Source organism: Echiichthys vipera (genome assembly GCF_963691815.1).
Source record: "Echiichthys vipera genome assembly, chromosome: 13".
Lineage (NCBI taxonomy): Eukaryota > Metazoa > Chordata > Actinopteri > Perciformes > Trachinidae > Echiichthys > Echiichthys vipera.
Window position 1 is genome coordinate 16,989,807 of NC_139838.1, and position 17,380 is coordinate 17,007,186.

The 17,380-nt window shown below is 42.7% G+C and overlaps 1 protein-coding gene across 1 annotated transcript; it reads right to left on the minus strand.

Moving 5' to 3' along the window:
• Positions 1–458: 458 nt before the first annotated feature.
• rbm24a (RNA binding motif protein 24a) lies at positions 459–11,362 on the minus strand. Its single transcript, XM_083926307.1, has 4 exons — positions 10,912–11,362; positions 9,587–9,710; positions 9,233–9,287; positions 459–3,085 (listed from the first exon to the last, which is right to left on the minus strand). Exons 1-4 carry the CDS (start codon positions 11,077–11,079, stop codon positions 2,734–2,736), a joined length of 699 nt encoding a protein of 232 aa, XP_083782433.1. The 5' UTR covers positions 11,080–11,362; the 3' UTR covers positions 459–2,733.
• Positions 11,363–17,380: the final 6,018 nt, after the last annotated feature.

Below are 17,380 nucleotides of genomic sequence, written 5' to 3' on the forward strand. Positions count from 1 at the left end.
CTAAGTGATAGGCTAATCCAAGCTCCCAACCCACCTAGCTATTTAGCCGGCTAAGTAGCATAAGCAGCCTTGTTAAGCTAAACAAAGGGTCTGTGTTAAATTTTGTCAGTTGGTTTATTCAGAATAACTTTGAAATTGTTGTTGTATTTTTTACATTTTACACCAGTTATTAATTTAACAATGTATTTTGTGTTTATTAAATATTATTGAACACTACATATAAATATATTGTATTCATGAGTGAATGTATAGAAAAATGGAGGGCTACACACGGAGGAAGAACCCAAAACTGTGTTGGAAAAGATGAAACCCTCTTGAATGTGTGAAAAAGTAACATCATATGAGTCACACTGAAATAACTTGGCATGACACTTGCAGGCTTAATGGAAAGAAAAAAAACAAGCTTTTAAATATAGAACATTTTATTCCAATTTTAAGTAAATGGTGTTGAAATTCTGAAGTAAAGGTTTTAATATCAACAAACCTTTGCATTTAAATAGAAACACTTTACATGCCTTCGTCCAGTGACAATGAAAAGCTTCCTTAAAAAGTTTTTTTATGTCATTTATTTTTCATATTTCCCTTGTAAGAAATAGTTCAAGTATAAAAATTCCCAACAGTGTAAAATAGCCCATCTGATGAATATTAAGCAAAAGAAGCACAGCTACTGAAACCTTGACAACGATTTTACATTCTAGTGGAGAAAGCAGCATCTTCGCTTGTTTTTTGTGAAGTTATTATTATTTATTCCTCTTGTCTAAACACAGAAGAGGCAGAGTACAATCTGCATGCAAACAGGCCTGCATTTAAATAAAGTTTCTTCCCTACAAAAGGCATTAAGCTAATATTTAATGTCATGTTCTACAGAATCAAAAAGATAAAAAATAAAAATAAAAGTACAGTGCACATAACAGTATCTTAAATAACTCCTACGTCGACATTTTTGAGTATGTTAATAATAATAAGAATAATTATAATAATAATAATAGTAAGATTATTACTAAAACTAATCAATAACTTATATATGCCTTGAGATGAGTACATAATATTATTAATACAGTACCGCCACTAAGTCTCTAGTCTCAGAGTGTCAACATAGTCAACCCTCAAAAATAAATATCTTAAATAGTAGATTTCTCTCTTTTTTTCTGTTTTTTTTCTTCTCTTAAATAGCAGTAAAAATGTAAGGCACACAGACCAACATAACGTCAAAGAGTCAAACCGTCTCCACCCCACCTGGTGATTTTGACAGACATGAGGCAGACCAGTTGTTGGGGTGGCTTTGGTGAAAGTGTGTGTGTGTGTGTGTGTGTGTGTGTGTGTGTGTGCGCGTGTGTGTGCGCGTGTGTGTGTGTACCTGACACCAGACTACAGCAGCACAGAGGTGGAAGTGCTGACAGCTGCAGGGCTGCATGACTGCGGGGGGTGGGGGCTCCGCTGTGGGGCTCTGTGTTGGGTGGAAGGGTATGAAGTTGGTTCCCAAACGGGCCTGGTTGGGGATTAAAATGTGACAGCTCAACAAACGAGCACAAGTGATGCGTTCTTTCCAGAGTGATCCGTCTGTGTGGCGCTGGAGCGGCTCTGTCCACCCCCACCAGCAGCTGCTCTCTCTCTCTTTCTTTCTTTCTCTTTTTCTTTCTCTCCATCCCAGAGCCAGAGAGAAACACAACTGTGCTGCCTTTGTCTTTGACTGCTATGTGTGCAACTCTGGATGCATGTGTCTGTGTACGTGCGGGTGAAACATGTTGGAAAAGCAACTGATTTAGTGTTTCTCATTGTCTGAAGCCATGTTCAACCTCTCTCCTTTTGTCAGTGCGTTTGTTTTGTTTGCCAAGTCCCCCTTTAGTCCAAGAATCAAGGCAGAGTTGATGACATTTTCAGTTTTTTGTTTCTTTTCTTTGTTTTGGTTTTCTTTTGTCTCCTGGTGATTTGTTTGCATAGGTCAAGAGGTTGAGGCACAGAGTAAAAAAAAAGGGACATTCAGCATCAGGAAGATAAAAAGGTAGTTCTTCAAATATGTGTGACACGACGAGTTACAACTCCTCGACTTCCTGACAGAGGTCACATAATAATACCTAACACGTTGGAAACGGTTCCATTTCCCTGATTATCAGAAAATATTAACTCCAAAAAATGTACTTGAATAGACAAAAGAACAAGAAGAGCCCCCAATGTGTAATAATAACAATAATAAATATAAATGTTATGAGGGCATCAAATAACCGAAAAACGCTTGTGGAAAACCACGAGTGGAAAAAAGTTTCCTAAACTAACGTTAAAGACAGCAATAGGACTTAAAGGCTTAGTTCAACACCTATACCAACCACAGGGATTAGTTCCTGCTTTTCTTCTCTAGAAATACTGTAAGTACTCTACTACAATGATAATAGTAATGATAATAATAATTATAGTAATAACAACAACAATAATAGTAAATCACTTTCCATTATTTGTTCTGCGACTTTTTTTCATTTTCTTGTTTTTTTGGTTGAAGCACAGCAAGTTGGAAAGTTACTGTAAAAAGTTCCCACCTCACCATCATCATCACTACCACCACCATCATAACCATCACCATCATCACCTTTTTAAATCTACTCTGCCTCTGAGACGTCGACAAGCCCAACCTTAAGGACACTCCCTCTTCCTTTTCCTTTGCTGCTCCTTCTCCTGACCAACCAGCTGTGGCCGGGGACAGGCCTCCTTTCTCTGCATGTCCAGTGGTTTCAGTGGCTGCTATTGCATGCGGTCAGCTTGCAGCTGCTGAGGCTGGTACTGACCGAAGGCTGCAGCTGCAGCTGCGGCTGAGCCTGGGGCAGCTGTGGCTAAGGGCTGCTGGACTGCATAGCCGTAGCCGGCAGTAGCCATGTAGCCTGCGGCGGCAGGGGATGCGGCATAGGGATACTGCTCATAAGCAGCGGCGGCGGCAGCGCTGGCTGCAGCAGCAGAATACTGTGCGTAGGCAGCTCCAGTGTAGTCGATGTAGGGGGAGGAAGCGGCGGCGGGTGCAGCAGCTGTAGGTTGCACATGAGGGATCACCATACTAGGCTGAACGAAGGCCTGAGGGTACACATAGTGCGCCGGGATGCTGTGAAACACACAGAAATATGACAGGTTAGTTTTAATTCACCCATCTGATAGTAACAGCACCCATCCTAAAACCCAAACCCAACTCCATCACACTGCGGCCAAGCGCCCACCCCACAACCCAGCCCCAGTCCAATCCACCAGTCAAGAACACCAAGGAAATGCCTGCTAGTAGGGATTAGAACAATATAGGGTTGCCAAAATAGAAATCTCTCTGTGAAAAGAAGACTGGAAGGTGAGGAAAACTTTTAACACCCAGAGACTGAACTCCTCTGGGTCACTCAAATCTACTGAAAAATTACATCTGTATGATTACATTTGGAGGAGCTGATGGTGTCGTGGTCTTTATGGGATGCAACATGTGAACAGGTTTCATATTTCCTGTTTTGGTCAGTTTTGTGGTTGTGGAGGCAGAACTGCAGAGAGGCAGAGAGAAGTGAGATGAAAAGAAAAAGAAAGAGAGTAGTCTGGATCTGTAACCTGCAGCTCGTTTGTCCGTCACATGTGGATTTGGCTCTGGTGCCGTCGCCCTGCCTCATGGAGGGCGAGCGGGTGGGGGGTGGGAGAGCTTACAGTGCTGGGCGGCGGGGGAGCGGACAGAGGAGATGAGCCCAGGGGAAGCATTGTGAAAATGTCACTGCCACTTTGACAGCTGGACAGTTTTCAAAAAGGGACGCTGCTGGCCATTTCCCCCTCTGTGTCGGGACAAAGAGCCGGGGAGGCTGCAGGGGGAGCCGGGACTAGGCTCCGCACCCAGAGGGATGTTTCGATTAAATAAACAATTATGAACAATGAGCACATTCTGCCCTCCATGACATAGTCTTATCCCTACCCCCAGACTCTATAAGGTCTGGAAACTCAAGTCAGAGGGTAAGCGTGAGGGGAGCTTTGGAAATTTACACTAATTGTTCAGAGAAGTGTCAACTTTTGACTGTAGGTGGAAGCAAGAAGGAAAAAAAAGTTCTGAATGTGAATTTCAGTCTTTGGTGTCCTGAAAAACAGCCCTGAGTCAAATTCAATCTCACTTTAATTCAAATGGAATGAGAAGCATCAGGCTTGACAGAAACAATTTGATATTTGTTGCACAAAGCTCCAACGACAGCTATGTGACTGTAGGTGGGTTTGAATGACAGTGGTTAAAAAATCTGTTGAGAGAAAATCAAGGAAATATAATCAGTCGAGTCTGCAAAAATGAACATCAGGTGGTCACTTTTTTGAGTCTGGATTGGGAAAGAAAGAGAGGAGGTGCAGGAGATGTTAAAGGTTGAAAGGCAGGATCTATCGTGGCAACCCTATTGTGAGCACTCCATTATCCAATCCAATCCACATCTCAACCGAAAACAGTGCGCCAGGAGAAAAACAGGAAAAACGAAACAACAGCAAGGCGTCAGAGAGGAAGAAATATATAAAAATAGTCTACCTCGACTAAACCGATTACAGAAACAGCGACAACAACAAGGGCACACCACAATCACTCAACTGAAAAGACACAAAAAAGAAAAGGGAGGGAATTAAACTGAATAAGTGGGTGTGTAGAGGTTTTCTGTGACAGGCCAAAGGTTAATGTTAAACACATAAACAGGTTTTTGAAAGCCAGTGACAAAATGTTGAAAAAGTGTTTTCTCCAGAGCTAATATTGGAAAAAATCACAGAAATAGCATTTTTATCTAGCCTAACATTGCCAGACCAGATCGCAAATGCTAGTATAACGTTTTTTCCCTGAGTGGACGTGTCTTTTTTTATTGTTCCCAATGAGGAGAAAGTGTATGAGGCTGCGTAGAGAAAAAGTGATGTAACCAGTGTCTTTTTTAAGAGTACTCATACTGTTTTGTGTGGTTACTCCATGTGCTTGTAGTTTAAAATGCCAGAACTTTATTTTATTTCCAAGAGGCGATATCAAAAGCCGTAGAGCAAAATGCCTCAGGGCAAGATTGGATGAACCTACAACCAACTAAAGGTGACGAAGCACTGAGTGAAAGACAAATGCAAACAGACTCAGCGTGCAGAGATGAGCTGTGATGGTCTAGTGTCAATATGTCTGTAAACGAGTGTTTGAAAATAATATTTTAACAGAAAGTTCCACAGCAGCTGCATCCATCTTCGTTCCGTTGTTTACTAAGCTCGGTTTATGCTTGCCGTAGTGTTCCCACCACAAGGGATGCTCATCTCATCTCATCTTCAACCGCTTATCCGGGGTCGGGTCACGGGGGCAGCAGCTTTAGCAGGGGACCCCAAACTTCCCTTTCCCAGGCCACATTAACCACCTCTAACTTGGGGATCCTGAGGCGTTCCCAGGCCAGTGTGGAGATATAATCTCTCCACCTAGTCCTGGGTCTTCCCCGAGGCCTCCTCCCAGCTGGACGTGCCTAAAACGATGTCATCACATATTTTGTGTCAAGCACATTGGGTCATCATCTGAAGCCCCATATGAGATGAACGGCTGCGATTGGCCTGGTCAGCTGGAAATCTATCTGAACAGGACGGGACCAGATGCATCTGCCAGAGCAAGAAAAGTATGAGCTTGCAGATTTGTCTGGTTCCCAGGCTATTATCATCATGTGACACTGAAACTCTCCTTTGAAACCTGCACTAATGAAACTCAGCTGGGTGAGGCAGGTTTCCAGAATGATTTTGACTTCCACAGAGAGAGCGAGAGGGACATTTCCTGTCTATGATCTGAAGTCAAAAGTGAAAGAAAACTCCTCACACTGGCGGTGGATGACACACTGACAGGCTCATTATCCAAAAAAAGCTTACATTAGTCTGATCAGTCAAACGCCATTACACACTGCAACTCTCATGGTCACACATGAGGACACCAGATCATGGTTGGGTTAAGGCAATACTCCGGTTTTCTCGCCGTGTAAACACTGTACCCCGGGTAAAATCGGAGTTCTCGTACCCCAGTTAACAGACCTTGATAACTCCTTCAGTACCCTGATTATTCGTGCCTGTAAACATTGTTCCCCCTCCCCACTCCGCGGCAGTGGTTTCTGAACCGAAAAATAGAATACATCAGGAAGCAAAGGCGCCAAAACAACGTGAAAAAAACAACACAACACAAGCTTTACCTTTAAACCGAGGGAGGACTTCGCCACGGCAAGTAACATTACTACCAAAAAGACCCGTTTCTGTCGTTCTGTCCAAAAGTCGGCCGTTTTTCGCCCCCTTTCCAAGTTGGGGTTTTGATAAAGGTCAACCGAAAGAAAAAGTCGCATTCCGACCAGTTGTATGTTGGCGGAGCGCCACTTACTGTACCGGAGGTCCAGTTACTCGGTCATTTTTCCATTCTGCCCCGCTCATGTATACGAGGGGAACTTCAATAATACGATTATTCCCTTAACCAGGGTAGAACCGGGTAGGGCCATTTTGGGTTGGATTTAAATCCGTGAACTATCACTAAAAAGGGGAACTCAATTGATTTTACACATCAAAATCAAATGTTTACAGGTATTGGGGAGTATCTCCAGAGAAAGCTACGCGAAATCTGAGAAATTCAACGTTGGCTGGGGCTGAAGACTACAAGGGATGGTGTCACACACACACACACACACACACAAACACACACACACATACACACAAGAAGGTGAAAGTGCAAATGTACACTACGGTGAGAGTTTCTATGTGTGTGAAGCGTGTGTATTGTGCACCATGAGCGGTGTGTGAGAGGCAGTACGCACCTGTCCTGCTTCGACGGAGTTGCTCTTTAGTCTTTTGAAATTATGAGCGGGACACAGATGGACCTGGTGTTTAGTTTCACTTAAAGTACAGCCAGACTTGAGTCATAATCCACACATAGAAAGCTTTGTGGATCAGACTTTGCGAGGGCAGAAAAAGTTTCAAATGTAAAATCCTGGCATGAAGACGCTACGTTTGCCTTAGCCTGCTCTCTGGTTGTTTATGTTCCTGAGCAGTTTGAGGATGTGAGGGGGCGTATAGCAACAATTAGCTGTTAGCATCAAATCTTTAAGAAAAGACTGTTTAACATTCCATAAGAATGTAAAATCAGGTAGCCTACGTTATTTAAAAAAATTCATAGACGCCAGCGTCCCAGGGGAAAGTCCTGTGTTTGTTTGCCTCCTTACACACAGTTTTGCTGTCTTTACTCCTCCCTACCATTGTCACTCACACTGCGTCATCTTACAGCGCCTCCAAGTATCATAATATTTGACGCAGATCCATCGTACTAATAGATGAGGATGATGAACAACCACTGAACTGAACTGAACTGAACTGAACTGAACGCCCATTCAATCGGCTGATATTATTCAAAGCATGCATGTTTTGTACGCAGTCAAAACTTTTGTCACTAATTAGCTTCCATATATTTGTACAGTGTAAGTATAGTAAGTGTTTTCACTACATGCTACTTGTGACAGACAAATTCTGTCAATCATACGGTTAAGATGTACGTATGTGCACATGGAAAGGCTGTACGTTCATGTGGCCCTGTTTAAATGGCCCCTGCTCTGCTCTTACATGACAGAGATGCCCCCCAACACACACACACACATACTCACACACACACACACACACACACACACCACAGAGCTTCATGCGACTGCAGCGTCAGCATTTGGGGCTTTGTGTGGCACAATGGGCGCGCTTATTTTCCTTAACACCACGAGCCCATGTGACGAAAGCTCGCTCGAGAGAATGAGAGAGAGAGAGAGAGAGAGAGAGAGAGAGAGAGAGAGAGAGAGAGAGAGAGAGAGAGAGAGAGAGTGTGAGAGAGAGAAAGAGAGAGAGAAAGAGAGAGATCCAGACATTTGTTTGTGTCCAACTGGGGACTTTGGGTCTATGTGAACAGACAAAGACACACACTGTCACACAGTCACAATAAGAGCACACACTCATGTGTACCACTGTAACCAGACACCAGACATAATAACTGTTGTCCTTCATTCATTCATAAGACATCCATATTTCTGATGGTGAATGGTGCGACATGACCACAAGTCTCGCATACGCGGTGTAGAGAGGAGCAAAGACAAGAGATATAGAGACAGGAAGGAAGACAAAGGGAGTTGTAGTGAAGTGGACCAGCAGTAATACGGCAGAGAGACACTTTCATGGGGAATTTGTTGCCGCTACGTCGAGTTAATGTGAGAAACTGCTAGTAAAACCAGAAAGATGCTATAAGCACACACAAGCAGTGGTAGGTTTTGTTATTTTGAGGGAATACCGTGAGGGATGGGAGTAAGGAGGTGAGAAAATCACACAGAAAACTCACCACTCACTCCAACAAGACAGCCAGAAAACACATAGAACAGCACATCCTGTTAAACAAAACAGGTCAACCACAAGCTAAAAGCAATAATAAAAATAATAAAAACAACAAAAGCTTTGCTCTTCCTTGGCAAAGTTAACACGCTTCCACAAAAAAAGGAAAAAGAACACCCCAAAAATTCAATCAAATCAGCATTTTTTTTTTTTTTTTTTGTCATTTAAGTAAGAAAGCACACGGTTTAGCTAACAACACCACTTCATAACCGCACACAAAGCTCTAAGTTCTATTCAAATAAAATAAAAAACAGGTCAAAACCCACGTACATGCATCTGTAATCACCATTTTGAGAGCTTGTTTGTGTGTGTTTGAGTCTACAGGTAATTCCTTTTCTCTGATCTGTGATTATGTTCGCAGAACTATTCCACAAACCAGCAGAGTTAGCTTAACCGAAAGCGAGCCTGTCGGACCAGAGAAAGATAGATAACATTGAGTCAGGCTGGAAGTTTCCATCATTGTCCACTCAGCACGCACACACACACACACACACACACACACACACACACACACACACACACACACACACACACACACACACACACACACACACACACACACACACACACACACACACACACACACACACACACACACACACACACACACACACACACACACACACACACACACACACACATTTTTACAAACAGGCAAACCTAGAAAAAGCAGTTTGACTGTTTGGTGGACGGGCATGAAGGGCAAGAAAGAGCTACATTCAACTTATCGTCCACCCTCTAATCATCAGCCGTCAATTATGTTTGGGGAGAAAAAAAGATAAAAGGATCAATAATCATACATCAAAGTAAAACATGTTTGAATAATTCACATTCCTCTGAGATACACAGACTCGTCAGTACTTACCCATAAGGCCTTTGGATGAACGCAGGGTGAATTTGGGGAACACCAAAGGTAAAACCTGTAAAACATCATGTAAAAGCATGATAAATAACATATACGTATACAATAAAAACCTCCTAAATGTTGTTACACTGGTGGCAGCTACCGAAAAAACAAGGTGAGACTCAAGAAGGACTGACTTGATTTGCTTGTTTGCCAATAAAACGGCGCTTTCAGTGGTCCCAGATAAACTCTGTGAGACACGAGGACGCTTGCTATGTTGCTTAAACATGCTGTTTGATTCATTAACGTTGAAAAGCTGCTCTTTCTTCACAACCACATCTGCACGTCCAACTTTGTTTGTGGGAATTCTTTTACCTGGCTGCATCACCCGAGGCTTGGCCCCCAGGTATGCCAGGTTGACGTTGGCCTTCCTGCCATCGATGATTGGGTTGGGGTCCTTACAGGCCCGGTCTGCAGCCGAGCGGTCCGCCATCGTCACCTGACGGAGGAGTCAGTGGATAACTCAAAGAGGTGCGTTTCTTAACAGCTTAACAGCACGGATCGTTACGTACAAAGACTACAGCATCACACATGGATGAGAGAGCATGTGTGTGTTTGTAAAAACATAATTTTCTATACAGGTGTGTGTGCATTTAAGTCCTTTTTCTGTGTATATCTGTGCGTGGGGCAATCATTAACAGCTGCAAGTATTTGGCAGCACACACACATCCATCAGCCTCATGTGGATGTGTTGAAACTATCAGCAGTGAATGGGAGCCAGGCTGAGTGGACTGACTGAACATGGCTCCCTTTTCCCTCCCATGACAGACTTTTGCTGCACCGCTTAAGCTTCATAGTCAGCATATATCTTCCTTTTTTCTGTTTTTTAACACTCTTTTACCACCTGAGGTTTATCTCACTGATATATCTGGCTGAAAGTATTTTCCAGGAGAACATTTTTAAAAAAGAGAATGAATAAAGCATGAATATACAACAATAAAGATCTGAGTAAAAGATTAAGTATTTACACCTCAGTTATACAGAGAAATGTTAGTTTCTACATACAAATGCACACATTTGTGCAAATCATGGGTGACTTACTTTGTGCATAGTCTACAGTTACTTCCAACATGTCATTAAAAGCCTCTGAAACCATATAAGGCTTGGCGTCTAGATACTTCTTTACATGTGTTTAAGCATGTGTTACATGTGAATGTATACATAAATGAACTAAAAAGAGATCTTATGTTTGATATTTTGAAACACGTCGTCTCTACAACTGCATCTGAAATGTTGTCTGTCATGTTTTATGACAAGTGGTGTAATATTTGAAATAGCTCCGAGTTAATGAAACGAACAGTGTCTGTAATATCAACACATCACTGTGAGTTTTTTTCTTCTCAGCCCCACCAGAGCTGTCAGTGTGAGGCTTTAGACGTGTCCGGGCGCATACCGAAGCGCTACAAGTCGGTGGGTGCAAGATTGCAACAGAAGCCAATGACGAAATAAAGTAGGGCCTTCTTATCAAAACATAAACACCCCGTGACTGCAGATAAGTTAATGTTAGTCATGATGTTGTGACGGACAGCGACAGGCGCGCACTTAAACAGAGGCGCGGCATGGCAGGATTACCCCCCTAATATGCGTAAAAGTTCAATTCTGTGCAAAACTGATACGCGCTATTAATGAGCGGTACTTACGAATCCATAACCCCTAGATTTGCCGGTCTGTCTGTCGGTAATGACCACCGCTTCTTCAATCTCACCAAACACCTCGAAATATTTCCTGAGACTTGAATCCGTGGTGTGGTAGGGAAGACCCCCGACAAAAATCTTCGTATAGGTCGTGTCCTTTTGCGTGGTGTGCATCGTTAGTGCAAAAAATACAATAAATATGAACAATTAAAAAAAAAAGTATAGTGCAATGTCTCCTTATCGGTAATTCTTTGGATGACGAGATGGAAAGAGAGATCAGCTGGCTCTGTAACTTTTGTTCAGAAGAGAAAACACAACAAAAACTCGACAAAAAATGAAGCCTGGAGGTAGATTTATCTTCCGACAGTTAAGAGGAGGAGAGTTAAATGGAGCGGATTGTCCCACAGAGACCATCAGGTGTTTCCAGCTCTTCTTGGTAATTCTGCTGTCTAACTAAATAGGTTTGGGACCCATTCCTAAAAGCGCTGCTCCTAACTCCACCCAGCTTTTAGGCCATGTCTGCCCGCCCACCAGCGGCAGCAGCAGCAGCAGCAGCGCAAACAGCTGGGAAACCTGCACAGCGTGAAACACTGGAGCTCCCTCTCCCTCCCTCTCTCTCTTTCTCTCTCTCTCTCTCTCTCTCTCTCTCTCTCACACACACACACACACACACACACACACACACACACACACACACACACACACACACACACACACACACACACACACACACACACACACATATCCTTGCCATCAGGGGCTAATAAAACCTGATTCCACTGATGATATGTGGTCAAAGCCTTATAAATAAACATCTGTGGACTTTGTTTGTTTGTTTTTCTCTCTTGTGAAATAAACCAGGCGTGGACTTCTGTGTCTCTTTGAAAGTGTTCGTCCCGTCTCTTTCTCTTGCTTGCATGGATTAGGCCTCCTGCAAAAAAAAACCCCAAAAAACAGCCGGTACAGAGACTGGACACAGCTGGTGGACAGACACATCACAGCAGCAGTGAGTACAGACAGACAGGTGCAGAGGCTCCGCTGGAAGAATAAGCCTCCAAAACAAGGTCCACTCGTGGGGGAGTTTTGAAAAAGTTTCTGTGCATGAAGACAGACATAAAGGTGCGGATTGTGCAGTAAGTTTGAACTAGATTTCCCTTAAAATGGTCCTGTTTTTACTGGTTCCTTCACGATTAGGTCAAAAGGTAAAATACCTAAAAAAAACCCACGTCTGATAGTTTAATACAAATATCTAACAAGTGTTCCCTCCTTCTCTTTTGGGGTCACTGAGATGAAAAAACAACAACTTTTGCTGAATCAACAGGTGTTTTCTTTAAAATAGGGCGACCACTTTCCATTAATCAAAACACGTGAGTGCTGACTGTCTCGCGCGTCATAGATTACGCACAGTTATTGTAATGGGAAAGGATCAGCCAGAGATCAACTCAATCAAGAGCCTCTGAACATCAATGATTCAAATAACCTGCGAAGCGTGGCCTCCTCTGCACTGGTGCTGACTGCTGGATGGATCACTGGATCATTCAGCCCCAGTAATGTGAGAGGGAACTCGGCTGTTTGTTAATCATTCATGGCGGCTCTGCTTCCCTGAGCGCCTGCTCCTGGCCCACATCCTCCACATGTCTCCCCATGGAACAGGGTGAGTTGACACATTTACCTACAGGAACTTAACTGCGTCATATTCGATGTGACAAAAAAGTTTAGTGTCAAATATTGTAAAGTCAAAAGCAAGATTTATTTTATTATTATTATTATAAAGCAGTACAAGGTGCTATATAAATACTATGAACTGTCTTTAAACGACCGTTGTGATATATACTATATATATAGGTAGAAAGTGGCGCTACAGCATTAGTCATTCTCCGGCTGCAATGACGGTGCAGAGACCCTGAAATGCTGACCAATCCGAGCAGACTGGGCTTTTTTCAGGAAGTGGGCTTAAAAAACAGGCGTTAACTTGGAGCATTTCATACAGTGGGTAAATACAGGTATAATCAAATCAGGTATAATGTATGAGACAAATAATGTGTTTTTTGAACATTTAAGCATGTAAACATGTTTTAGAAGAAACCCCAAATAAAAGCATGAACCTGGAAATTAGCACAATATGGGACTTTTAAAGAAGAAAGTATGACCGTCCCATTCAATTGAATGTGAATTCCCTCCGCAGAACTCTACATCACAAAGAGATGCAACCTGATAGAGCGTCTCTCTGCGGTGTCTGTTCACTCACTATTTTATTCATGCCGGCACACGCACTTTAAAGTCATAGTGGAGTCGGGAAAAAAGGGGACCAGTATCGAGTTTCTCAGGCTCAACAATGGGGATCGGGTCAGGTTGCGTCCATTTGTTGTGTTCTGTTCACGTGCAGCATGCTGACTAGTCTGAATCCTCTTGTACCTTTACAATAACAGTCTGTGAGGCCCACTGAAAGATTTAATCATTCCTCATTGCTAATAATCTTCAAAAATATTCCACAACTCCACATCCCATGCCGAAAATATGCCCTATCGATACTCTTATAATAATATTGCGCTTGTTATCCATTTGGCTGCAGCGCACACCTGTCAGGCAGAGAAAAGCTAAAGGTCAAAGGTCACCGGAACAGCTGAATACCCCCAGTTCAGTCACAACATGGTCACACTCAACACCCTTAAACCCCATTAGAACAAAATAAAAATCTAAACGTTAAAATGTACTCTGGTAAATGAGCTAATTGGATGAAGTTCTAGATTTACACATTCATAAACAACACGTAGGGAAACTTTATTGATCAATAAACAACTTCACTTTACATCTTTACTCCACATGTTGCCCAGACCTCCTCCTGAGAACTTATCACACAGATGAGGTGCACTGACTTCAGGGAGCTGTGATACAACTTTAAACCACTGAAACAGCGCCATCTTATGTCCGACAGACCAAGCGCAACCTTGGTGCTCAAAAATAGCCCATTTTAGAACTAACCGTAAAATCTCATCTAAATTCATTTTGTATGTTGGCAAGAAGTCGTGCTAATATTTATGAAAGCCTTCACTGAGGTAAATTATAATGCTTCTCAAAGAAAACCCTCATATTCCTTTGTGCTTATTACTGAGCTTCAATATTAAAACAGCTCTTTAGAGGCCAACGCACCTCCCTGTCGGGGAAGTAGTGCTTTTTCATGAAAGCACAAACAATTCATGTCTGCATTAGTTTCATCAGAGTGTAATTACATCTGTTTCTTCTAATAAAATGCATACTGGATACATCTTTCTGTTAAGTTTCCACCTGTCGTCTGTGCATTTTTTTTGGCTCCCTCTCCTCTCTTTTATCTCTCTAAGTGCTTCATGGCTCATTTCTGTTTTTAATTAAAAGATCTCCTCTCTGTCCTCTGCATGTTGAAAGCTTAAATCACTCTCCGTCCCCCCCAAAACTGTGAGGAGCTGATCCTTGTTGAGCCCCTCCTCTTCTTCCCCGTCACCATCCTCATTTACCTTCTTTGCACTTTCATCTCTGTTATCTCCCCTCCCTTCTCTCTTTTCTGCTCTTTCTATTTCTTCTCTGCCGTCCCCTCCGGCCTCCCTCACCCGCTCCCCTCCCTTGGCTGCCTCGCGCGTGAACTGGCTGTGGGGCGATGGATCAAGGGGGTCCAGGGCGAGAGGTGACTGAAGCGGATCCACGGGGGTGAGAGCAGCGCGCCCATCCTCTGGGCTGCAGGTGGGAGCGAGGCCCCGAACACGGGCTGACTTGGTCCTCAAACGTGTTTTGAGTTCATCTTCCCTTAACTGAGAGAGAAAGAGAGAGGAGGGAGCAGAAGAGTGTGTTGGAGACGAAATAATAAGATAAACTGTGTGAGAATGAGCTGAGGTGTTCAGGTGTACACACACACACACACACACACACACACACTGTACCTTGCGTCTCTCTTCAGCAAGTCTTATCTTCTCCTCAATCTCCTCTTTGCTGGGGAGACTTTGCTCTTTCTTCTCCTTCAGAGACTCCAGCCTGGCAGGAGGCCTTCGCCTGACCCCCTCCTTGTCATCCAGCTGATATACGAAGGCATTCACACACACACATACACACACACAAACACACACACACACACACACACACACACACACACACACACACACACACACACACACACACACACACACACACACACACACACAGCAGGGGGAGACAGAGAACAGACAGTCTCAATATCACACGCCCCTCTAGGTGAGAAAGACAGCTTGGCAACACAAATCAACAGGTCTGAATACTGTTTTAAGTGACACCCAGCATTTTTTGCCATGATAAGTCAAAATGCATGCTGTGAAAAAGAGCCATTTGATACCATGTATTATTTTATACAACCCTCAATGGATAAACGTCTTACTACCTGTGTGTGGTGGTCAATAGGGTGTCCAGGCTTTAACCAGGGCCACCGCTAGCCACACCTTGAACCCACCATTGATTATCTTTGTTGTTATTTGTGCACCTACTATTTGTCTTTAATATATTGAAATCTGAGCAAACCATGGACAGCTTATTTATATTCCTCAATGTATAGTAAAAAAAGAAAGACTTCCCCACCAAACAGCATACAAATAAAGTTAGGGACTAGCTGGTGAACTTGGTGGAGCATTCAGCAGTAGTCTACGCATGAGCTAAAAGAAAATGAATAAACAAGTCTTTTAATACTGGTATTTCCTCATTTCAAGTAGATGCTAATGTTGCTGCCGATCTGCTGAATGTGATAATATTATAAGCAACTGTTTTTCCAACTATCGACTTGAAAGGTCACATTATACTATACATTGACTAAGACAACGGCGACACAATCTAATATAAATATATTTGTGAAAAAATACCTTGACAAAATACCTTACCTAACATAAAAGCAAAGGCGACCTCTTTAACAGTTAGATTTGCTGCAAAAATGTAATGTAGTCTTTAAGACCAATATATTTTTTTGTGTATTATATCACAGTATTAATATTGTGTCCTCCGCCTATTCAGTCTGTAGAGGGGTGGCCGATAAGTTGTGTTAGCATGTTTCACCTGTTTGACCAGTGTGCCAGGTACCCACCATGATGCTGTAGGCCTCTCCAGCCCCGCTGCCCCTCTCTCTGGACTGTCCCACTAGTATGATCCCTTGGTTCTGCAGCTCCTCCAGGATGTCAGTGGACTTTGGGCGCTCGTGTGATGTGCTCCCCCTCTGCGGCGAGCCTGGGAGAGAGACTAAATAAAAGCACTTTAGGTTGTGTGCACGGGGTTGTCTCTGCGGTGTGCGTTTTATTCAGCTCACTCACCGTTTTGTTTAATTCTTTCCGCGTCGCTTTCTCTGACACACTTAGATGTTATAGGAGGGAGTTTTCTGGGCACCGGTAACACAGGGGTGTTCTCCATCACCACCCCGCTGTCTGTGGTGCCCTTTGACACGGCCGAGTCCCCGCGGCCATCAGCCTTGCTTCCGGTATCATCCTAAGAGCAACAGAGACACAGTTTGAATGCTTTAATAAATTTTACCTCCTGATTGCAGTGTGGTATCCTCCACATGATGTTGTTATGGTGACATCGGTGTGTTGACTAACTGTAGCTCAGTAACAATAAAGATACACAGCAGGTAACACCTGAAAACGATATAAGCTCAGAGTCTGAAACCAAACTATTGAGCACAGTGCAGAAGTTTATTCTGTCACCTAAATATCTTCTAATATGATGTGATTGATTTGATTTAACAACCCAACAAAGCCATTAAAAATAGCTCAGAATGGACCATCTACAGCCTAACAATGCTGCTTACATGTCAATGCATCAATAATAATAATAATAATCCAACAATTCAATATTTATGACATTATAAAACTATGAAATTGGCTGCATGATGAATGACTTCTTCTGCTTGTAATATGATTTCTGTACACTTAAGTGGCATTTTGAATGTACATAAACCAAATGTATAGATAATTAAAAGATAGATTAATGAATAGCATCTCAAGGTACTGTGTTTTAATGCATTACATGAACGGTTTAAGGGGTTTTAAGGTGTAAAGACCGTACACTGTACATGTTTTACAAAAACAGTACCTTAATACAGGGGTCTTCAACATTGTTTAGGCCAAGGACCCCTTAGCTGAAAGAGAGATGAAGCAGGGACCCCCTACTACAAATATGGTATTAAATTGAGTTGCATATTAAATTGGGCCTAACAGTTAGGGCGGGTAAAAGCCTATACACACAGCTTTTAATGGTATATACTTAAACATCATATGTTAATGTTAAACATACACTAAGAAGGCACATTGAATCATTCAGCTCAGTATCTGTGTATCTACCTTAGTGGCTACTTTGCCCATAAGCCGCCTATCATCAAGGTTGTGATTTATCTTAGTTAATAATATGTTGCATCCAAGTTAATGTATATTTTCAGACATTTAAAAAAAGAAGATAATCAAACATTTTGGAGGACCCCCTGTTGAAAATCTCTGTA